The 25822-nt window shown below is 37.1% G+C and overlaps 1 protein-coding gene across 2 annotated transcripts; it reads right to left on the bottom strand.

The window, feature by feature from the left end:
* Positions 1 to 5: 5 nt before the first annotated feature.
* Positions 6 to 23891, bottom strand: ddx43 (DEAD (Asp-Glu-Ala-Asp) box polypeptide 43). Of its 2 annotated transcripts, none has more exons than XM_056236962.1 (17): positions 23484 to 23891; positions 23213 to 23268; positions 22232 to 22358; positions 21978 to 22124; positions 20900 to 20981; positions 19752 to 19908; positions 19520 to 19638; positions 11448 to 11558; positions 11202 to 11343; positions 10954 to 11054; positions 9263 to 9350; positions 6438 to 6565; positions 5546 to 5655; positions 4779 to 4917; positions 4582 to 4669; positions 499 to 644; positions 6 to 289 (listed from the first exon to the last, which is right to left on the bottom strand). In XM_056236962.1, exons 1-16 carry the CDS (start codon positions 23824 to 23826, stop codon positions 510 to 512), a joined length of 2073 nt encoding a protein of 690 aa, XP_056092937.1. In that variant the 5' UTR covers positions 23827 to 23891; the 3' UTR covers positions 6 to 289; positions 499 to 509. The 2 variants fall into 2 exon arrangements, with proteins under 2 accessions (XP_056092937.1, XP_056092938.1); XM_056236963.1 differs by having other exon boundaries at positions 22250 to 22358.
* Positions 23892 to 25822: the final 1931 nt, after the last annotated feature.

Here is a 25822-nt window from a genome sequence, read left to right as displayed (position 1 = left end):
CCAAATAGATTTACAGGCTTTTATTTGATACACATTCAACTGAACAAGAAATTTACGTCATCTAAAGTTAGGGGCATTTTACCTCACATCAACGTAGATAACAATGTTACTGAACTGAAAAAAAATCCCATTACAGAAATACATCATGCATATAAAATGTATCAGTGTTTCTTAAACATAACAAAACTTAAATGGTCAATTACAAGTACTTCACAAGCCTCTCTACAAATGAGAGGATTAACACTTTAAAAGTATATGAATTAACTCGAGTGAGTACAGTCACATCAACCTGAAAGACAGAATTAATGATCAATATTACTACTGGCACAAGATACAAATGCTTAAAAAGTACACATTTGGTTAGGAAACATCTGGTGAATGCTGAAAAAAATTAGGTTAAATTGTGGTTGATTTTACGTATTCTTAAAAATCTGTTGTAATTTAAAACTTGCCATTTATGTTGATGTGATTAAGAAAGCAAGATAAATATTAGCCTACCTTTCAAGAGATCAGAACCTCCGGTCTGAGCCTCCTCTGAAACGACCTCTCTGACCTCCTCCTCTGCCTCTGGGCGCAAACATTTCTTTCTCCTTTTGGTGTTTTTCATAACGTTCAGCCATCAGTACCAGTTCTTCTGGTACATCCTAAAGAAAGGAAAAATACTCCCCTTTATCCAGATTCTCCATTAGGATGTTGTGTAGAGATACAATATAAAAACACACACAATATAAAAACACACTAAAGACAATCTCATGGAATAATGTATTCTCTTTCGATATATACACGAACCAAATCGACTTAGTAAAAGTACTTTTCCAAGCAGTGGTGAGGCTTTTGGCTAGATGATAAACTGTTTAACCGACAGAGATCAACACCTGATCAGGTGGTCTTTAAAAACAAACAAAAACAAAAAACCGGATAATTTGTTTCATACTAAAAATTTATTTTTCATTCATTTTGTTCGGTTAGCTCTGCTGGTTGATGTCGTTGTACAGAAAGAATGTTGTGACAGTTGGTCGGTGTGGTATTAGTCCCGCCCCTCCTCCACTGTGATTGGACGGCTGGGTAAAAAGTGACCGTGATGAGCGCTGCGTTTTATCCAAAGTTGAACATTTTTCAACTCTCGGCGACCAGTAAAAAAACGCCGGCCGCTCAGCGCTTCAGCGTGAAAAAAAACGCTCAGCGCCTCGTTACGCTCATGGCGTTTAAAGGGGTCATATAATGGTACATGCACTTTTACAAGTTGATTGTACTGAAATGTGTGTTGGCAGTGCCTGTACACAACCATCATATAATGATAAAAATCCATCCAGTGTTGTTTTAATCTCCTTATATGTTTTCCCCTGCCTCAAATCAAGCCGTTCGACCGTGTGACGTCACACACTCGGACGCCCCTCCCACGATTGTTGATTGACAGCAGCGTTTCAACACAGACCCTCCCTCGCTCATGAGCGAGCTGTCAATCATAGTCCGCGCGGACCGGCGCGGTCATTGTTGATATGCTGGAGCACTGTCTATGAGCAGAATGGCGTCTAAGCGATTGTGGTGTTCTGTTCTAGGGGGCAATAAGGAACACAGCAGTCATTTTAATGTTCCTAAATCCGAACCGCTGAAGACGCAGTGGCTGAGTTTGTTTTCGAAGGGAATATTCCCCACGAGCAACGTCAATGCTTTCATGTTTGCGCGAATCATTTCTCACCAGACTGCTTTATAAAGGAGGGTCAGTATAAAGCTGGTTTTGCTAAGAAGCTGCTCATGAAAAAAGGATCGGTACCAACTATTCGTGTTTAGGGCTGTAGTCAACCAAAGAAATCCTTAGTCGACCAAAGTCCTGTCCTGCGCAACGATTAGTCGACTAAAAAAAAAAAAAAAAAAAAAAAAAAAAGACACGATGTTTTGATTGAACATTTTTTAACAATTGTCATAGCATTTATAAAACAACAACGAAAAAACATCAAAAATACATAAAACTATAATAATAATACAATTCTTTTAAAATTAAGTGATTTTTTTTTTAACTGCAAAGATAGGAGCTCTGTCCTAGGTCTATAGTAGGCTAACAGTCACAATCGCGCACCTGACCACACCACACGCTACACAAAATATAACTGCTATCTGCCACAATGAAAAATCCTAACAAAAGCTCTCGTTTACAGGCTGTAGCCTATATTCTTCTTTACTTGTCTTTCAAAGCTATGGGTTAACTTTTGTCCAGCCGATCTAGGAGTTTTAAAACAAACAGACAAAAAAAACCAAAGAGCCTAAAAAACAATCCTATTATAATAATAATAGGCTGTATTGTAGGACCGCATATAGGTTTATTTTCGTTTTGTTACATTATTTAGGCTATTTTCAAATGCATCAAGTGTACAAATAAAAACAAAAACATATCAAGAAAACACAATCTATTGAGTCAGCATGATAAAGCCGTTAAAGGGACTGCTCACGTCTTTTGCGCGCTCAAGTTCGATTTCAAATGTAGGCGCGCGGTGTGCGCGCTCATGATGGAAGCAACGCGCTCTTTTTTTTCCAAGTGCGTCCACGCCGCATCGAGATAAAAACATATAGTGTATAAAAACATAAAAACCTAAACAAGTAGCATTATAACTGAATGAATACAGCTAAACTACCTATATTCCTTACTGAGCGCGAAGCAGCAGCGCAGCCAGCCACAGGGGGGAACCGAGTGTTCTATGTGTGTGCGCTAAACTGTGGCGCTGTTACAAAATAGCCTATATTAAAGCATTTAAAGTTGGGGATAAACCATAGGCTAATTATATTCAGAATACAGTAATATATAACTGCTTATAAAGGAATAAATATCAAATATCTTTCTATTGGTAAAAAAAAAAAAAAAAAAAAAATACAACTGGTCGACCAATAAGAATGTCAGTCGACCAAGATGGCATCGACCGATTAGTCGACTAAACGACTAAAGTTGACAGCCCTATTCGTGTTCCTGCTGAACCTCCAGAAGAACTGAAGTGAGTGTAACGTTTTATTAATCTTTACATTAATATTTATATTAATCTTTGCAAATCGCTTGCACACTTCACGATGAATGCGCCTAAGGTTTACACTCAGGGTACATTACGGCATGTTTTCTATGTACGACGTTCTCAATATAATTTATAATCCCACGTTTATACTGAACAACACGTTATGGTTATTGTGTTACAAACGGTGTACGCACAGAACAGAGGGGCGGGGTGAGCAAAGCTCATTATCATTTAAAGTCATATGCACTGAAACGGCGTGCTGAAAACAGAGCTGTTTTTGACCAGGTAAAATAAGTGTTTTCTTACAATACTAATGAGAATTTTTAATTAAAGTATATTACAAACTTTTAATTTAGACCCTAAAGAATCATATTAGCTTGTACAAAAATGGCATTATATGACCCCTTTAAAAAACGCGTTAAAAGACCCCATTGAAAACAATTGAAAACATACGCCAGGCGCGTGGAAAAATGCTTTGGTGGACACACGGCCTTACGGAACAAAACTTCTCTATTGGGCGGAAATATTTCGCCACCTGAGCAAAAACATTCTTTATACCAGAAAAACGGTAGGTAAACGCACAAAAAAAAAAAGGTTTTATCATGCAGTAACTTAACCTGAATGTGTCATTTCTATTTTATTTTACCCTTGATGTAACTTAGTGGTATTAAATCATATTTTTGAAAACATGCAAAAATTAAAACGTCTTTACCAATAATTTCTATTAAAAAATAAATCTCCTGCAGGACAGTTCAAATCTTTACAATAATATTAAAATAATTAAGCAGTTACACTGACATGGTTTGGGACAACAAAAAAGTGTTTTTGTATAGTCAATTATTGGCTACAGGCAGCATTAAACCATCAAAATTAAATGATTTTTTTATTGCTTATGAATTTCCAATATTTTCTTTTTCAAGGGGTTTTCAAACTTTTTAATGGCAAGGAGCCCTAAACAATCCCCTTGTGAGATCAATTCTTTATTATGCTTATAATATAATAAAATAAAATATAAAAACGAATTGAAGTATTTAAAGTGATATAATATCATCGTTATATAAAGACTTTAAATTGATCCAATAGCTAAATATTTTCAAGAAAAGTGATTGTGAACTCTTTTATAGTCATCTAAACATCCCTGAAACTAAAATCTTTATAAAAAAATAAATAAAAAATAATATGTATGTATGTAGGTGTGTGTGTGTGTGTGTGTAGGTGTATAATGTGCCCATGATAAGTCTGACTATAATTTATTGTCTTAAATATACTGGACTATTTCACTTATTGGGCAGATTCTGAAGTCCCTTTTATAGTGATATGATCATAATATATTGTGCATTCCTAGTACAATATTTTTTATATTTTGTCTACATACAGAGAGGAATGTGTCCCAATGACTAGAAAAGGTGACCTAAAAAGGTCTCAGACATTTCGGTACATCCCTATTTCATATCATAAACGTGCAACTTACATTCTTACAAACACAATCTTCTGTGAGAACTGAAGCTTCTGATTTGAGTTCTTCACATAGCAGAGTGTCATAAACATAATGAAAAGAGTGGATGCCTGCAGGCGTGTTTACCTGACCAGACCTCTCCAGGATGGTGATCAACTCGGAAGCTACTCTCCAGTCATCTCTTGTTACCAGGGTTACAGAGGCACCGGACCTCCTGAGTCAAGACATGGACTCATTTACATAAAGAGCCTGAACGGTTGCATTCTTATTACAATTTTCATTGTTTCTATCATTTCAGTCACACCCATCCCTGTTTGACTCACCCTGCACGACCTGTTCTCCCGATGCGGTGCACATACTCCTCCACATTCCGAGGGAAGTCATAGTTGAAAACATGTGTGATGTCATGAACGTCTAGCCCCCGGGAGGCCAGGTCAGTCGCCACCAGAATCCGCACACGACCTTTTACATCGCCCACGAACAGGCAGATAGAAATCTCAGAGATCAATTTTGGTTAAATCTTTAAGGTCCAGGTACAATCGCTGACTGCAGCGAAAGTTGTCATTTTGCTTAATAAGGTATGCATTTTCTGTGCGGACTAGTGGTACCAAACAGAATTGCAAACTGTCAGTTGGAGTAGATGGGCAACAACAACATTGACTCAACTAAAGGAGTGAGTTTGGGACTACTACATGTTTGTTTAAACATGGAAAATGGCATTTCACGAGTTCACACTTACATATAATTTTGAGGGAGTAAGATTTAATGCGTATTTGGCGTGCTGTCCGGAGGGAGGGCTCCGAGCTCGGAATTCAGCCCGAACCCAGAGTACTCCCCCCGTATGTAAGTGTTTTTAGAACTAGGAGTGTGGAGAAGGGGTGGCGGGGGAATGCTGCAAACTGTCAATGGATCAAGGTAAGACTGCTGAGTCTATATGTACCCTCTTATCATTGATTGCTGTCCACTCGTGTTAATTATCTGAACGTGCTCCTCCCAAACTTAGTTAATAAAACTTCATTTTTACAATTCTGGTGCCATTACAGAAATTACACACTTTACTTTTCTATTTACTGCTTATCAACATACATACCATCTCTAAAGTCCTGCAGTGCCTCTTCTCTGTCGCATTGCTCTCGGTCTCCATGCAGAGACTGAACCGTTAAACCCTGCAGACACATGTCACTGGAGAGGTCATCGGCTCTACACAGCAGCAGGAAAGAGAAATCACAGTGAGAATCAGATTTCTCAGATGGTTTTGCTTCAGGATTTTACTTTGGAATCAACAGTTTGGCATACAATTTTGATTGATCATACTCTCGCAGACCATTAATTCTCCACACAAAACAAATTGTGGTCATTGTTTCTCCTTGTTGCAAGTAAAGTCTTAATGTAGTCAGGCTTGTACTTTTACCTGGCAGAGTTTTTTTTTCATGGTTTGAGGATAAAAGATCCCACAAACAGCACCTCTAGAATAGAAACAACCTTTGCTGCTATAAAAACAATAAACCATTTACAACGCAAGCAGGCATGGGGCTTTTGCAGCACTGGATCCAATAGCAGATCTGTTCTGGGTGAGATTAAGCAAGCACTTAATCATATTGTCTTAATCAAAGAGTATTTGGTTCTAATTGCACAACTTTTGAAATGAATTACCTCAAGCTGCCCACTGTACTGGGGTGTGGAAGAACAAAACCTATGGCTATTAAAGCAAGCGAAAGGAAGAATTTTATAACCACTCCCTCTGACAATGGAGAAATGCCAAGTTTCATTTTTAGAAAAGAGAAGCATTTCTCCACAATCACACATGAGCTGATGGCCACGGACTGATGGTCACATCATGAGTGATCATAATACAAATTATACATTATGCAATACCATTTTTCAGCAGAACTTGAGTGTGCTTGCAGAAACTCCTCCCAGTTCCTGTTTCTTGGAATCGAACCAGGGTTACTCTCATTTAAGTTTCGTTCTGAGAAACTCACTTTATTTTTTTCCCAACAAATATCAGTACTTTGTCTTTAGGCTCCATTCTGTGGATGAAGTCAAAAACATAGTCTTTTTTTTCTTCCTCCTGCACGAACAGCACTGTCTGCTGAACAGTGTTCACCGCCTGAGGGAGACAGATGCAGAAGGGAAATTAACTGGGGACTTTTAATAAGGAGGCCAAACAGAAAAGTTATATTTAACCTGGTATATGGGCATAGGGCTGGGTATCGTAACAAAATGTTCGATACCGATACCTTGACTTCGATACCGGTTCCTGAACGATACTTTTTTCTATACCAATTTTAACAATATAACATTACCTAATTTTTATTTTTTCAGTTTGTTGACTTTTTTTACACTCATATTTTGAGTATGTAAAAAAGCACCAATGCTAAAGTTTTCTATGTTTCCTAATCATTTAACAACATGTATTCTTTACTTCAATGAGCTCATTGTTTCTGCCTCAACTTAATGCATTGTTTAACAATGAAACTGAATGAAAATTAATTGAAATGCATTACATTGTCACCTCTGATAACAGATCACTCTAAATTGTAATTTAGACACATGCATTTTCTGTAAAGCTGCTTTGAAACGATATGTATTGTGAAAAATGCTATACAAATAAATGTGAATTAAATTAAATATAGGCTACTGGGGGGCGGGATATGCCACGCGCTCAGCACACATGAAGCTTGCCGCAAAGCACGGGCAAAAGTAGCCTAATGATTATGAATGTGTCGGGAAACAATAGCAAGGAGATATTTTAATTGTTTATTAATGAACAAGTGTTTACTAATGGTGTGTTCTCACCGAACGCGAATTTAATTATTTGCGCAAGTAGATTACATACAAAGTCAATGCAAAGACGCGAATAGACGCATCATTCGCGCCGCGCATCGCAAATTAGGCGACGCGTTTGCCGCGAGCGTCTCCTGCGCAAGTTGAAAAATTTTAACTCGAGCGGAAGATTCAAGCGTCTAACTAAGGGGTAGGCAAGTTCGGTCCTAGAGAGCCGCTGTCCTGCAGAGTTTGGCTCTAACACTGAAAAAAACCTGCCTATAGCTTTAGTAATCCTAAAGACATTGATTAGCTTGTTCAGGTGTGTTTGATTAGGGTTGGAACTAAATTCTGCAGGACAGCGGCTCTCTAGGACCGAACTTGCCTACCCCTGGTCTAACTAGACGCGATAGACGCGTATTTGACGCTCTATTCGCGTTTGGTGTGAACACACCATTACTCTCAAGTGTATTTTGTGCGCTTCTAAGTGCCTTATCAGATTTACCGTGTTACCGGTCTTGGCAGCAATTATCTTGTCGAAAATATTGCGTCACGTGCTTCTGGCATCGAGTCTGGCACATAGGTACACTTTGGATCATTTCCACATATTTCTATCTGGGTTGGGACGCTTACTGTGCGTTCACACCGGACGCGAATAGCGCGTCAAATTCGCGTCTACCGCGTCTAGTTTGACGCTTGACCACTTTGTGTTAATTCGCGTGTCAATGGCGAAATTGACGCGCGTAAAAACAAAAGTTTGAAGCGAAATTTACGCGCGTCAGAGGCGAAATCCGGAGGCGAAAGTTTCAAAACCCGTTCGCGGCCATCTTTTTAGATGTTTATCGAGCATTAGCATTATTCGAGAGAGTCACCGCTCGTATATGCTCTGGAGAGCAGAAACAGCTGCGTAGGGGCATAGTCGCTGTACTCGGGTCCACCAGAGCCTCCGGAGGGTTTCAGGAGTTTCACAATTTGCTCCAGGAGCTAGGTTTGGTGGACCTAACGGTGAGGACGCTGACGGGGACAGCGTAGGAGTGGTCTATGCCTGTCGAGCCCGCGCTCTACAGCCCGGCGCGAGGTTTACCTTCGCCCGCATCCACCTAATCTGTCATTTATTTTTGTTTTGATAATAAATGAAGCCAGCCTCCAAAAGTGATTAATCTGTCCTGTGATTTTTTTTCTCTCTCTCACACATCACTGTCCAGACACGAACTTATATGTTGGTTGTCTTTACATTATAATAATATTTCATATAATCTAGATATGGAATAAATAGCATTCAATACAAAATGAATATGTCTCATATATTGAAATCAAGTTTTATGTGATAAAATATTTGCTTTGTTGTGCATTAGAACCACAGTCATATACTACAAAATAATTTATTGAAGCATCCAGATACTTCACCACGTGACAGCAGCAAGCAGCTAGGCTCCTGATTGGTTAACGCGGCGCGAATTGACGCAGAAGTTCAGATTTTTCAACTCGGGCGGCAGACGCGAATTCGCGTCAAACGCGTGAATGCACAAATAGCACTAACTAAATCATTCGCGGGTAAGCTTCTTAACGCGCCAGACGCTCAATTCGCCCCATTCGCGCGAACTTGACGCGCGAATGAGGCGTATTCGCGTCTACCGCGCCGCGCTCTACGCCTCATTCGCGCCGCAGGAATTTTTTACGCGGGTAACGCATCTTTGCATTGACTTAACATTGAAATCACTCGTGCCTGATGCGCTATTCGCGTCCGGTGTGAACGCACCATTACGCTTACACACACACACTACAGCCTCACGTGCGACGAGCCACATCTCTGGGCAGCCGCGTAAACTAGTGTTTTTCCGCCACAGCCAATCATGCTGCATGCTTATTGTTTCACTGACGTTGACGAGATTAACCACTTAGGTACCGAAATTTGGTACCGAAAAACAAGACATGTTTCGATACTCGGTAGTATCGAGGCAATTCGGTCGGTACCTAAAAAGTACTGAACTCGGTACCCAGCCCTAGGCATTACCCATTATAACTGTAACTGTTCACTCACTGCTAGATCTAAGGTGCCCACATAAACCATCATGGGGTCTTTCAGGTAGGATTTGGCCAGCCGCCTGACACCTGTTGGCCAGGTGGCACTGTAGTAGAAACAGAGAAAAGTACCTTAAATTGATGCAGCAAAAGAGTAATCATCCAAATGTCCAAACTTCATGATAATAAAGCATTCAAACTCTTTTGAAAATTAGCCCCAATTCTGCATTTAAAGTCCCTGTAAAGTCAAAATTAAGTATGTGTTTTGAGTTTGTCACACCACAGAAAAATGTGTTATTAGTCACCCAGCCAAATTTGAATGATAAAAAAAGCCAGCAAGTACATAAAATAAGCTATCAAAATCTTGAAAAAATTAGCAGTAATCTCTGCTCTCAAACGCTGGGGGCGTGTCCACTGGCTGCGCTGAAACCACGCCCACTCGCGGGAAAGCTGCCGTCGACTCGCCACACTCAACTCTACAGCCGGAATGGATGCTCGCACGGTGGGCACGCTCTGCCGAATGGCACCAGTTGTCGGCGCGACTGGAGGATGAAGGCTGAGGCGGGAGTCGGTTCGGCCCCATTCACCAGTAACAGCGGATTATCAGTGAATCCCAGACAGTTATCTCCGACGAAAGTTTATAAAACTATCCCGTGTAAAATGATCACTTACAGAGGCGGGTTTTGGCGGTGATCCTCAGCTCTCCATCAAGGTGGCTCTTCACAAAATTAATCCACTTCTTCTTGATGTAATCGTTTTTCGGAAATTTAAATAAGGACACCGATCTGTTTTGTACGTGATCCGGTGATCGCATCCAGGTAGTACGCATTTCCGTGACGAAGGCATAGCTAGTAGCTAGCAATATGTAGGCTGTGTTACTAATAATAGTACTGACAGTAACTCGCGATTGAGCGGCAAACTGATGTGAATGTGCTCTATAATATTGTCAGGAGCGGCCAGCCTCAGTGGCTCCAGTGCGTCATCAAGTTGGGGCGTGTCCAGGAGCTCAAGGGCTCCAGTGCGTCATCGAGCCCTGTTTTAGCCCCGCCCAGAAAATCCGGAAAATATCAATGGTGAAAAACTGTTTAACGGTCTAACTCCACAATTCAGTACTTCACAGTTCACAGTCTTTGTAATATGTTTTAGCAATACATTTCTAACATTTATAATGTGTTTAGAATTTTTTTTTGAAATTGCCTTTACAGGGACTTTAAAGTAGGGATGTTACGGTGAGGAAATTTTCCCACCGGTTAATCAACACCAGACATTGGAGTTTTTCCCTCTTTTGCACCTCACTAATTGCTAATTCGCATGGCCGCACAGGCATTCATAACGGTGCGGAGCAGAGCGAGCATTTTCAAATAATTCCTATGGAGTGCGAACGTGAAGCTCAACCTCCATAGCAATGAACTGAAAACGCTCGCTCTGCTCCGTGCCAGTGAATCAGCACCAATTCGGGGGAGGCAATTACTTGAATGGTGGGTTCATTATTATTCTTAATGAAAAACACAACTAGAAAAATGTGTGTGCGGCTGAACGCCAACTATCACAGCAAGCCTAATTTAAAGGCTAATTTACACTGCAACGTCATCAATTGCCATTTGTAGGGTCGTGAAATATCTGGGAAGTGATGTACTTTGATCTGGTGAATGTCGCTGTTGAAAATATTGTTATCAGAATAAAAAAAAATCAAATAAAAAAAACAATCACCTTGTCATTAAAGTTTGTCTGTCAGGTCGAATATCCAGAATGATTTTCATGATTTGAGGTTCAAAGCCCATATCCAACATTCTGTCAGCCTCATCCAGTACCTGAAACAAGAGGAAAAACAAAAGACATCAATGTATCCAAAAATTATTCAAACCTAATTTTTTTTAATTGCTTTTTAAATGCTCACAAAAAGAATGCATAAAACACATCCATTACTGTCCCAGTATGCACTTTTGCCATTTACTTACCAGATAGGTGATGGAGCGCAAGTTGATGAGCTCGTTCATCTGCAGATCGTTTAATCGTCCTGGTGTGGCAATGACTATGTCCACACCACTGGTCACTACTTTAATCTGGGCCTTTCGGTCACCTCCTCCATAGATACAGATGCTACCGTAATGAAAGGGATTTTGATCAAACAGACAAAGCAGGACACTAGAGGAATTCATAAATGGTGTGTTTTGCATTAAATTGAGAACTTATGGTTTCAGCACCTTTTAAACCCTTTGTAGCTATATTTGCTGCACTCGGCTTCAATCTGGAGGGCCAGCTCACGGGTGGGAGTCAAAACCAACATGCCGGGGCCATCTCTTCTGTCCCTGCGACTACAACAAATATGTACAGTTGGTACTCAACCAGTATAATAATTTTACCGCCGCGAGAACAGCAAAATTGGGGGTGAGTATTATGCTGCCTTTTACCGCTAAGAGGCGCTACAATCACAGACTTTGAAAAGTGTCAGTTTATTCTCTCTATTGCGTAATCTGCCGTGGCTCGTTGAAAACTGGCCAGCAGATAAATTCAAGTGAAACAGTTAAACGAATTCATAATCCCAATACAACTGAAACAAATGTAGGCTTCTATTATTGCATCAAATTTAAGCAAAGTAGTGTAAACGTTAACATTGTGTGCCCAGTTTTTCTATAGCTAGAAAGGCAATGCATGTAAAGGTTGTGTGTCTTATACTTTGTGTTATTTTAATTTGTAAGTAGGCCTAGATTTATGAACTGAAACATAGTGAAATAAATAAAAACTAAATGATCGTAAAATTAAAACATTGTCAAGACTTGCTAACTGATGTTAGTCGGAAGCATTTGTGTTTTAGGATTAATTAAGAATTAAATAGGCTTACAGTAGGTTGTTATGATTAGCTTTAATAAATGGAAACATTTCAACAAACATTGCAATAGAAAAATGTCACATCAATGAGGCTTTGTGTAAGCATAAAAGGTTAAGCTCATACTCATAAGACAGCGTTCAGACGATAGCTGTGTTGTCAACGCTACAACACAGGCCTCACAGGGCTTCAAACGGTCTTAGATCGAATCTCAGCTCTAGCTACCATCTTCATAATTTTGTTTCTAGTTTAATACGCTATTTGTCAAAAATAAAAACTTCTGAAAATATTCATTTATTGATTTGAAACACTTTTCAGAGCTTTGTTATTCATTCTGTCATTTTTATTAATAGGCATTTAGATGATAACATTGTAGCCTACATGCTGTTAACTGATGTCGGCCGGCAGCGTTTAAGTTTTACCGTTCTTGATGGTTAAAAAGGTAACAGATTATTTAAGTCAAGCGTTTTGTTTAATTAATAATGGCACATTACAACATAAATTTGCTAAATTCCAGTAGAGCCTCTGTTGCGCTGCACAGACGACAAAAGCCAGAGGTGCTTTTGAAGGCAGATTATCGATTATCAGCCGATTGCACCAGAAAAGTAAGATGATGAAGCTCGTCTTTAAACTGCTAAATTATTGTTTTGTGAATCATTCACGAAATTGAGACGATTGACAGTGATAGCCGGCCACAGCAACGAAATACATTTTTCAAAAAAGATCCATACATTGTTTTGTTTTTGTAGCCAAGTCAATGATTTGTTCATACTACCTAAATAGTATTGCTTTCAATAGAATACTAAAATTAATTCAGTTTAAAACCCCATCGCACATCTCAAGGTTTAAATAGAGTCGGGAAAGTTTATTTATTTAAAACAAGTCGAGCTTAACGTTTCCCTTTGCGATGCAAAATGAGAAATACAGAATCTTATTCTTGCAACATTTTAAATTTGTACTGACAAAGAAATTGCAGCTTTGTTGTGTACAATTAAAACAATACAAAATGAAAACAGTAGCCTGCAAATCAACAAATTACAATCGGGCGTTTTTGTTTGCTTCTCTTTTCTGATCTCTTTTAGCAAGTTTCTTTTGTCTCCCTCACAGCGCAAGCCATGTCTCTATTAAAATTAAATGTTTCAGTGTAGAAACACATCATACAGCTGATGATACTGTATATTTCACTGTGTGTCATCCACACCACTTACAAAAAACAACTGTAACAAATGATTTAGCCTTTGTTGCTTCAAAGAAAAAGAATGCCTTTTTGAATTCACCTTACAATTAAACTAGGTTGATCGCGAATAAAGGCGCTCTGTATCTGCTGCTCACTCACATTTGTTTCTAGTTAGCATGAATGCATTTTGTCAACAGTTCATGTTTAGATAAATATTTAGACATTTAAAGCTTTAGACATATTTCTTATTGTGAATGAGCTGAGGCAAGTGGCTTTCAGTTCATTTTTGTGACGTGCAGTTCCCGGAGACAGAGACCACATAAAAAACGTTTTGTCGTTAGCCTATTGTGAGTGTACATGAATAAAAGTTTACAGTTTTGAATGATGTACTCTTATCTGTAAGACCAAAAAATGGCGGAGAATATTAAGAGAATAAAAAGCCGTGAATGCATTAAGGCCACTGGAACCAGGATCGTAACTGAAACGTGCTGCATGTCGTCTCTCAATACAGGAGCAGAAGCGCTGGTTCTGAATTTATTGTTTGTTGTTTAAACGTGCGTGTTGCATATATTTATTTCATATATTTTATATGGTATATTGGTGAAGTATAAAGTATAGCATTGATTACTGTGGGGGGTTAAAAATAATTCAGCAAAAGCAGGGATATTTAGACCAAATGGAAATCCCCGTCGCTCCGAAAAAAAGCACCTTGCTTACAACCATATTTTTTAAAAACTCTTTCTGTATAGGGAACCACTAGGGGTGGAACGGTTCATGTATTCGTATCGAACCGAAACGGTACGGGCGTCACGGTTCGGTGCACGAATTTACACGGAGAATACACGGTATAAAAATAAATAAAACTCGCGTGCAAATTAATTAATGTAATGCGGAACTACTGTTAGATACGCGGGTTCTTTAGGGACACATAATCTGTAGGCTACCATCGGCTTAGCTCTGAACGCGCGTTCACTTCAAACGTTTGCTTTATACACGCGTCCTATTCGCTTTGGACTAGCGTCGAACTAGACGCGAATTTGAAGCTCTATTCGCGTTTGGTGTGACCGTGACCGCATAATGAACAGGCTGCGATGTCTGTGAAACGACAGGGGGCGACTCGGAGTAATTCTCCTCTAAACCACCAGGAATCAGCAGTGAAGAAGTAGTTTGCCGTTTATTAGTAGTTTATTAATAGCTGATTCATATTAAAAGAGTAATAAATGCAGTAGGTGTATTGTACTTTCTTGTACAAACTCGTTAAACATTTATTGCATAAACTCGCCTTATTGAAGAGTGTTTAAACCTTAATTCATCAGCAGGGCTTACTTCTGCTATTGTAGGCTTATTTTTTAAATGCAAGCAGTTACTTTAGACAAGTGCAAACTGGGTGCTTAATGCAAATGTGTTCCTATTCACAAAATGAGAGGCTTTTATGGTCGCCCATCAATGCAAATGTCTCTGTGTATAGAAGGATCATAAACATCCTGGTACAGACGTACCAGTTCGGCCTGATTCGGCTCGAAGTCGTTCATCTTCGGATGCGGCGCCGCGCGCGATGTTACAAAAAGTGCCGTGCACACCGCCAGGCGAAATGGGGTCTTGCGCACCCAACGCGCACGACCGCCCACACCGCAATTACGTCATTTTGCCGTGCGCACCTTCGCGCTCTTGCGGACGCGTCGAGTATAAACAAGGCTTAACTGTGTGTGTGTGTGTGTGTGAGAGAGAGAGAGAGTCATTTTGTTTATACAGATCATTAAACCTGCAAAGTGTTTACTTATATTTGTGTACACTCGCAATAAAACACAACATTGTGCTTTTGTCACACTGTAAACTCTTGTCAAACTGTAACCTACAACTGTCACCCAACCAAAATCACATACACACTGTTTTAAAAGCAAAACATATTTATTATCCAACTCCATTTCAAAACAGTCTGTCTTTTGGACATTCGTCATATTGCATTGGTTTTCATTTCTTGTCCTCGGAGCACTAATCTTACACATTCAACATTGATTAAAAAAGAAAATCGAATGTGTTTTTAATGGTAGTATTATTTTATACAGAAATCAATTATTTATAATTCAGATGAGAATAATGTTACATTGTCAATTAATAATGTTAATTAAAATTAAGGAAAACAAATATATTGATCTGAAATATAGCAAAATAATTTTAAATTAATAGTACAATTACCAAACATATCGCAAGGTCTTTTTGTCTTTTTATTAATTTAATTAATAAACTAATTATATAAAACTATTGTCAGTGCACTACAAATAAACTGGTTCTATGCCTTTATTAATAAAACTTATTTAAAAAATACAATGCCTTCTGCATTTTTGTTTTGCTTTTTCCCTCCATTGTACCGAAATCGTACCGAACCGTGATGTCTGAACCGAGTTATGAACCGAACCGTGACTTCTGTGTACCGTTCCACCCCTAGGAACCACATAAAGTTTTTTTCCCCCCTGTTTTTACAGAACTGCTTTTGGAAATTACGATTGGAATTATTATACAAAATGCAAAATCATTCTGTTGGATAATATTTGTTCCTTATATTTATAAAATGACCATGCATTTCCATTTTACAATAAGCAAATAAAACTATATGGTGTAACAGTTTTAGAACTAGACAATTCTTTCTCCATTAATAATAATAAAAAAATTACAGTAGCCTATGTTTGTTCAGTTTTTGAACCCGTGTCATCTAAATTATTGAAACCCAAGTTATACCACTCGACCACGAATTTACTAGAAAGCCCAGAAGTTCAGTTGTCCAGCAGTCAGTGTGTTCGCTCACATGAGAGAGAAGCACTCTTCATTACAAGTCTCATTCAATAGAATATTAAAAATAATCAGCATCATTGCACCTAATTTATTTTCACTGACTGCGAGATATACCTATAATGGTATTTTGGTGTATTTTTTTTTGTTTTTTTGTTATTGCGCTGCTCCCCCGAGGAATAGGCTTCTGTTGCCCACCGACGTCTACAATATAGGTTTTATTGTTGTTGTCTCCATTTTTAACTTTTGAATCTATTTTTCTGTTCTAAAAGTTTGTTCTATTCTGTGTAAAATAGTTGTACATATTTAATTTTTGCTTTCGTTAAATTTAATCAATTCTGTTGTAGACTAAGAGGCTTAAACAAAAAAAACCTTTTTTTTTCTAAAAGTTTGTTCTATTCTGTTTTTTTTGTTTTGTAGTTTTTTTAAATATGTAATCAGTCTCATTCTTGTTGAAATAATGAAAAAAGTTTACAAGACCTTGTGCTGTTTTTTTTTTTTTTAAATAAACAGATACAAACAGAGATATATTATAGTTCACTGTTCATTAAAATAGTCTATATTTATGTATCGATTGTTTAACCCTTTCATGCATGAATTATGATAACCTCAGTCAGGATTTTTTTCCTATGTGTTTTATGTGTTGCTCTTAGGGCATGAAAAACAAGATTTGATTTTTTTTTTTTTTTACAAATTTTTCAGATGTCCACTTGAGTGGACAGCATGCATTTATGGTTTAAACTGAAGAGATACGGTATTAAACATAATACAATAATCAAACAGATAAAGTATGTGTATTTAACAAACTAATCAATACAATTATATCAAATCATGTGAAAACTATAAAATGTATATAAAAAATATAAATCCGAAATATTGCAAAGGCAATTGACCTTCATACAAGTTGGACTTGGACGTGTATCTTTGATATCAGAACATGAGGACGTGATTCCATCAGAATTTTCTACAGCCTGTCAAGGTACAACTGTGGAAACCACTCAGATGCTCCCTCCAGTGTACCAGTGTATGTCAATTACCCTTATTAGCTGATGATTCTGATTATGTTCAAGATGGACACATTTCTAGCATAGCGCTCCTCTGAGAAAACCTAGCGGTACGTTTTTTTTCAATCTCATCTGAAATGAGCAGAGTTGGGGCAGGCATAACGCATTCAGATTACTTTTTTGATGTTACAAGTAAAGTAATGTGTTACAAGTAACATGCATTACCTAAGTAATCAGATTACTTTTTGATCTAACAAGTAATTAATTACAAGTAATGTGCATTACCTAATCAGATTACTTTTTGATGTTACAAGTAAATAAATGCATTACAATAACGTGCATTACCTAATCAGATTACTTTTTGATGTTACGAGTAAATAAATGCATTACAAGCAACATTCATTACGTAAACAGATAACTTTTTGATCTAAGTAGTAATGCATTACGTAATATTACTTTTTTAAAGAAATAAGTAAAGCAATGCATTACAAGTCACATCAATTATGTAATTACATAACTGTCAATGATGTCAATGCAAATTACATTCTAATAATACAAATACATTTATTTACAGTAAAAAAAAAGTCACTGCAGATGAAGTATTTTCAAAAACAATATTCACAGTATAAGTATGAATTGTAGCTTAAATATAGCCATTGATGCATGAGGTCCACTATAGTGGACAGATTATTAATCAGATTTTTCTCCCAATCTAAAATCAAAACTTGGAAAATTTTACTGTGATATGACTCATTAGATATTGCTTGATGCTGCAATATTTTTTTTACCTACAAGAGTCTCCTAGGATAGAAGGAATGGGTGGATATTCTGGAGCAACTTGGCATATCTGACTGACCATTGGCCATCTTGGTTTGAAGGGGGAAAAAAATCAAAACACAATGGCTTACAACTTGGTTGCAATGTATAGGATGATGCATCAGGGTCCACTGAAGAGATTGATGTGCAACTTTGCCATCAAAACCCTTGCAAATTCAAGAAAATGCTTTTTAAATAGCTGTCCACTGTAGTGACCACTATGCAACATTAACCATATTTATTTATTTATTTAAAAAAATGATTACTTTATAATATGCAGTTTCACCTCCACCAAATCTTAGGTTGTTTCATTATTGTACAGCTAATGTCAAGCTTTATTTTTCATGTTTGTTGTAGGCTTATTTGGAAATTATCATAGTTGTAGTATTTCATCCTTACCTGCATGGTACCTGCCGGCGGGCCCTTTTGCAATTGCATGTTTAAAACAATAATATCTTAGTAAAAACCTAAAGTAATATTGCCAAACTATATATCATTTGAAAGCTTAAAATCTCTAGTTTTCATATTTGGTGGCCTAATATCTAAAATAAATTACAGAGGAGCAGTAATTTATCAATTTGCAACAAGAATATTTCATATTCATTAGGAGTATTTAGGCCTTTATTTTGAAATAACAATAAACACGAAAAATCATGAAAGATTGGTAGAAACCTCAGTTTGTTTTCATGCCATGAGTTCAAAAGATAACACCAATTCCATTTTATGAGAAAAAAAGGTCTGATAATGTTTTAAATATAAAGAAAAATGTATGGATTCTCGATTTCTGATTGGCTGCGAGCTATAACATAGTCTTTTTATGCATTTATTAGAGGTTGAATTCAAATCAAATACTGCCAAACCACCCATACTACTTCTGAATAGGATGTCTACTTCATAAATTGTATGAAAATAATGGAAATACATGGTTCAGATCACTCAAAACATATATGAAAATGGAGGCGCCCTTATATGGGCAGTAATGGAGTCTGGTGTTCACCTAGTGAAAAAGTTGGGTACTGCGCCCAAATAAAATCTTACTGAAAGCTCTTTTTTTTTTAGATTATCAACCTAAAATTTGGAACACAACTTGTTCAGATTTTTGTCTTTAATTTTCTTGCAGTTTTAGAGTAAAATATGTTTTGTAATATATATATATATTTTATATAAAATATTAATAATAATATTTTTACATTACACAATTTCATAAACTCAAACTTATATAACTTTTTTTCTGTTTCATTTTTTATCATTTCTAGACTTCTACAATAATCTGGAAAATGTCTTCTTTAAAACAAGACCAGCCATAGGTCTATATTCCAAAGCATTCCTGAATTACAACCATTTAAGTTTGGATAGTGATTTTTATGTCTATGCAAAAAAAAGGGGGTTGACAGTTAACAGGTTAATTGCCATTTTGTTTTTCAAAATATCCCTTTGCGTCACCTGGCGGCCATTTCGTGAACGACTTTGAAATGCGACTGGTTTATTTTTGCCGTGGTGACTTTGCCGCGGCAGCTAGCGCGGCGGAAATAGGCATTCTGGTTGACTACCAATTGTATACCAATCAGATAGAGTGAGGTTAAGGAATGTACAGGAGTATAAACAAATAATATTTGTTAACAAAAAGGTGAAAGGTGGAGCACTGATACTTTTGTACAGACTTACACAGGTTGCTCATCCATATGAATAAAGCCAGGAAGCAGGTAGGACAAAGTTTTGCCTGTTCCTGTCTGGGCTATTCCAATCAGATCAATTCCTTTCAGGACGACTGGCCAGGCTTGTGACTGAACCACGAGACAAAATAATCAGGATTACATTCAACCCGACATGTCAAGCTTTACATCCATTGAAAAAACAATATGGTATAAACAAACAAATGAGATAGATGTTTCTTCACCTGAATGGGAGTTGGCTTTTGAAATCCCACTCTGACAATGTTTTCCATTATTCCAGGATAGTGAGCAAAAGCCTCCTCAAATGTGCACACTGGATTGGGAATTGTTCTTTTCTCCTCGTCTTTCAAATCATCCACAAAGATGTTGTTGTTCTCTTTTCTTTAAGAGTAAAGAAAAGCAGAAGTACAAAAACAATACAAACATGCAGAGAGTAGCAATAATGCCATCTCAATAGTTTTAGATGTTTCTGATTTGTGTCAAAGAAATGAAACTGAATTCATTATCTTTTTGCAAAAAGTGATTTCTAACTTATGCTATAATGCAGCCTTTCAAGGGGGTCTCAAAATCACAAAATAAGATAAAAAACAACAACAACAAGATATTTCATATTTTAATTCACCCTCTTAACAACTGTTTGATTCCTTTTAAGAACCAGGAAAACCTGGATATATTGTTAGCCAAATTTAAAAGTACGATTGATTTCTAGACCTGGAAACTTTATGTAAAATAATAAAAACCTTAAAATGCATCAAGCATTTTTATAAAGAATATACTGTATATATATATATATATATATATATATATATATATATATATATATTACTAGTAATGCCACGTATTCAAATATTTTACCAGATAGAATTACAAGCTGAATCTATATTTTTTAATCCTTGTCCTTAAAGAGTCATGTAAATTCATCTAAATTCAAAAGAAGAAGAAAGACCAGGAACACTGGAAACTTCTGGAATTCAATTGTTTTATATTTATTTCTTCAGAAACTAAGAGTGCAAAACTATGGCTAGAGGGCCTATGAATATTTTCTTGGACAATGGAGGATCTTGGAGTGAAAGGTTGAGAACCACAGCTACATGGCTTCTTTTTAGAATTCAATTTAGTATTAAAAGAGACTATAAGAGGAAAAACAGAACATGTCAAACAACACACAAAAGAGATTGAATGTATCATAAGGGATTGATACATTGTTTTTCTCACCTAAAACATCCACATTTAAAGTCTAGCATAATTAGGATCATATATCCAGGCATGCCACAATATATTTATCTCAGATCCTTCAGAAGGTTTGTCATTAACAGATAAATGCTGCCATCTGTGGGCTAATGTGAAGAAAGCAAGTTCAGAAAACTCTTACCTCCAGATTTGGACTTCTTCTGCACTGCGAGCAGCCACTGATTTTGCTTCAATGTAGAAATCCTTCTTTAGAGTGGGAAGATCTGCAGAAAGCAAAATTATTGTTGAATCAGGTATAGAACTTATAGGCCTGGTTTCACAGAGAGGGCTTAAATTAGGTCAGGAGGATTATACCTTAGTTCAATTAGGAAATGCAAGTAGTTTTTATAACCATGCCTTAGAAAAAATAAAACAGTACATGGGTGCATTTTGAAACAAACCAAGTGCATTTTGACATTTTAAGATATGCCAAACTTGCATTTAAGTCTGGGACTAGGCTTAAGCCTTGTCTGTTAAAACAGGGGATAGAACTTTATATCTACCCATTACATGCAGTAAATCAACCAAATTTCTTAATCTAGTTTATAGGGCTGTAACGATACCCTCATGTCACGATTCGATACTGAACTCACGATACGATATTATTGCGATACTCCAAGACATATGATAAAAGGTTAACAAAAAAATGTACTGTTGATTAAAATGCTAAAATTTGATATTACATTGAGGGTGTACATGAATAGGCTTAGACTTGGTGCTAGTAACCCAATGCACCGGACAATGGTGACACCAGAATAAACATTTTCATGATTCTGAAGCTGAAAATACAGAATTATTTTAGATGAATATGCTTGCACCGTCACTGACTAGATATATTTAAAATAATGGAGGCCACTTTTTACTGGTAACATAGGACATTTGGCATTATCAAGACCATCAAATATTCCCCCATTGCATGATTATACATTATATAGTAGTTTAATGTAGTACTGACACCAAAACTCTGAAAACCTTTTATTTTGGCTGAACGATACACCATATATTGTCACTATCCACGGTACATATTGTTGCATTTTTGTATTCCGATATATTGTGACACAATATATTGTTACAGGCCCACTAGTTTACATTTTAAAGTGTGCACATAAGTGTAAATGTGTCGTATACAGGTTTGGGACAACATGAGGGAGAGTAAATGATGAAAGAACTAATCTGAAGTAATGATCACATTATCTAGACCAGAGTTTCTAGAGACTCACCTTGCCATTTAATAGCTTCATATTTGTCACGGTTTTCTCTAAGCGCAGTCCAGTCAATAGGTGCAGGAGTTGGGGCAGCTGCAGACACTGCTCGTACAGCAGAAGTTGGCCAGCATGAGTCATTCTGATATCCTGCATTGCTATTTCCTGGAGATTCAAATGTAAATGTTAAACCTAATATATCAGTAGTAGACACAGCAATAAATAAAAAAAGCACAGATTCTTGTAGCTTAGGGAATTCCATGCTCTCCAACCATTGCGGCAGCCAGGACCTCTGACAGAGTTTCCATGAACCAGATCTTCAATCATGTCTTTGGCTTTTTGCTGAGCATCACCGCTTCCAAAGATAAGCACCTCAGCTTCAGTGTCACCACGGTTTATCTGCAGATCATACATAATTCAGTGTCATGTGTTGAACTAAATTTGAAAGGATTGGATTTTTACTTGCATATGAAAATAGTCATTGCATGTTGTTCTAAACCCATATACCCAAATTCACAAAAAAGTGAATTTTCAAAGACATTTGAAAATATATGACAACCACATAGGCTATACGAAATGAATCGAATCAACATTGAGCTGAATTGGACTGAATGATGACACTATAGCTTCTTAACAGCTGATATTGAAGTTGTTTTGTAACTGATGAATTTGGCAAAATTAACAATGTTAATTTTTGGATGAATTATCCCTTGCACTTATTTTGCAAGTCCAAAGTAGCCTATTTGTAGCTGCTTTATCTGTGACGGGCTAAAAGTGGGATCTAACTTCACTGTTTCCCTGCCAGTGTTTATTTTTTATATAAGTTGCCAGTCACCTCCAGGATTTTTGATTAAAAAAGAAAAATAGAACAGATTTATCAACAGTTAAATGTGGTTAAGTTTAATTAAAAAAAGCTAACGTTACATTTTGAACAAAAAGATGAGAAAATCAAATTTTTTCTCAAAGACTATAACGTGCATAAACAATGCCTTCATCGCTTGTTTCTACTAACTTACTTCTTTAGCCTGTGTTTTACTCTTAGCTGAAGATTTTCTACTCTTTCAGAAGTTGAGTAATAGCGTTCTCTAGACTCTACCGTATTACAGTGAAAACACGAACAGTCAATGGTGGGGAAGGGTTGTCTCATAAATGACGGAAAATTCCGTCAATGGCGGGGAAAGAGTTGAGCTCTAGTGTGTAGATACATGCTCTTCTGAGCTTTCCAAATAGCAATGCTAGTGTATTTAACTTGCCTTTATCGATGCTTCACTGCTCTCTTCAAGCTCACGAATTTTAGCACCACCTCGACCTGGGCAAACAGACAGAGATACAATCACATAACGTTAGCAGTGATGGAAGTCCAACCAACTTCCCCGAATACGTCGCATAATTGAATAAATCGAATTTCTGATTCGTTTCAATCGATTCATTAAAAATAACCTGATTAGAACGCTAGATAATCGGACATTTTGAAAAACTGCTGCATGCCTAACGTTAAATGTTCCTCAGACACCTGTGTCTTACCTATTATTCTTCCCACCAAAGAGTTATCCACATGCAGAGTTACCGCTGATGAACCTGATCTGTCTCCATTACCACGGCATCCTGTAGGTCCAGAACTGGAACGACTGTAATTGCTGTTTTTGCCGACTGCACCATCACCGATATTTGATTCAAAGTCTCGGGTTCTCTGGTTTGTCCACTGCTTGCCCTCTCCACCAAACTTCGCGCCGACACTCGTGGTTTCTCGGCTCCGCGCGCCTCTTGGAGAAGGAGGCCTCGATGACTTTACGGGCACGGTTTGAACAAGTGACGGCTTTGAAATCGCCGCACCATCCGCATCGTACTCATCTTCCCAGTCCGACATTTAAAACAAACATATAAGAACACAAGTTTGAATAAACGACGCTTCCCTCCCGAAGTACCCCAAGTCAGTCGCTGATCAGAAACCTCGATCAATATCCGCTCACGTGATCCCAAATGGCAACCATGGCAACTGTAATTTACGGTAGTTACTGCTGTGAAAAAAACAAAACGAATTAATATCGGATAATGAAAAAGCTTTAAATATTTCTGTCTATCTTGTTTATTTATTGACAGTGGCAAATAATAGCAAATTACCAGGTTTGTTTTATTGTAACAGAGGCATTTTGGTGGACGACATTGTTTACGTTAACTTATGCTGTCTATTTTAAACAAATGTAATTATTTATAGAAATTAGAAAATACTCATACTAATTGATGCAGTACCTCTGCTGACAGCCATTTGGCTAATAAAGGCCCAAAAACTATTCTATTAGTAAGAGGCACACAAGACATTAACATCAAGTAGCTACACCAGGCCAAGTTTCAAGTCTTTTGTTTATTAAAGTATTACCATGATCATACATTTTTATTTAGCATTTTTCAATCACAGAGCATCAACTCTGTTATGTGCATAATGATGAAATAAATTATTCTGAATGACAGAACGCTAACGCTAACATTATCAAGCATGTATATTAAGGCCAGTTTCTGTGTAATAAATTATTTGATCTAGTGGTAAAACAAAGAATGCTGCTTTAACTGACAGACGCTTTAAGTTCACAGCCAAACAGAAAATGTGCAATTATCGAAATATTAACATAACCATTTCAATAAGAGTTTAAGGTACGAGTGCTGTTATGAATACAGTTTTATAACTGTTTAATAAAATGCAAAAAGGCACCGTAAAACATTGAATTACAAATTAAAGAAAACTTTCAAAAAATCAATAACAATAGTAATAATTATAAAGTTAAGAAGACTAATATTTCTGTACAACCTTTTTCTGCATTTCAAGCATCAATTAGTTCCACAGCTGTTGACATTTTCTCAGGTGCCTATATTATTTACCTCAACTCTAGAGCAAAATAAGCATATCAACTACCAGGATTATAAATCTTATTTAAAGCTTAATCATGTTAAAACAATTAATCACATTTGCAGGTTTCCTCATCACATCTGAACAGTTGTGCTTCCAATTGTACAGTGCCAAAAACATCCTCAATGTACACCTCAGATGCTTTTAACGAAAAGGAAAAACAAAACAAATTAACACAGCTAATCAGGATTATTCGACATACACATAACGATACGAGTTACATTCTCTAAGTTATACAGACAAGCATTTTAGCTAAAGCACTCATTGTACCATTCAGAATTATGGAATATAATTTTTTTTAGAACAGAGGTTACAAAGCTGAGGTTTATGTATAAGACGCCTGCTTGCTACAGAATTTGAGGAGGGGGGGGGGGGGGGGGGGGCTGGGTCAGTAAATACAACAGTGAGACTTTCTACTTGACATTTCTGATTAAATGGATGCAGGTTACAAAGCAATCAAAATATACGTAAAATTTAATTACAATCATTAGTTGTGATATTGTGACTGATTTATTGTCTAGATGAAAAGGTATTATCTCCCTTTTTTATTTTACATTTTAGCAGCCAAATATCTACACATGGACTCGGAATTAGTAAATTCAAAAATGGGTGCTCTTCAAAAATTCTGATTGCCACGAATATCTCCTCACAGGACTTTACTCCAAAACACACCATAACATTCCTCTAGTAACAGCATTCATCTTTCTTCAGATGCTAAGACTCTCAGGTTTTAAAGGACATGGTTAAATTAAGAAAGCTACAAATGTGAATGCATTTGTTAAAGGAGTCATAACCTGTAATTTTCACTTTTCCACGAGAATCAATGTTATGATTGCCTAACGATTATACATTGGCCGGGAAGCCGATATTCAAAAGTGAAGCGTTTGTTTACCCCAGGGTTCGTAAACCAGCCCACGTGCACGCGCACTCAAATACGAGATTTTAAAGGTGCTCTAAGCGA

The sequence above is a fragment of the Rhinichthys klamathensis genome, unplaced genomic scaffold, assembly GCF_029890125.1.
Source record: "Rhinichthys klamathensis goyatoka isolate OS25496 unplaced genomic scaffold, OSU_Roscu_1.1 h1tg000474l_1, whole genome shotgun sequence".
In the NCBI taxonomy this organism is placed as follows: Eukaryota; Metazoa; Chordata; class Actinopteri; order Cypriniformes; family Leuciscidae; genus Rhinichthys; species Rhinichthys klamathensis.
Note: the sequence above shows the minus strand (reverse complement) of the source record. Positions and strands in the feature narration are given on the sequence as shown.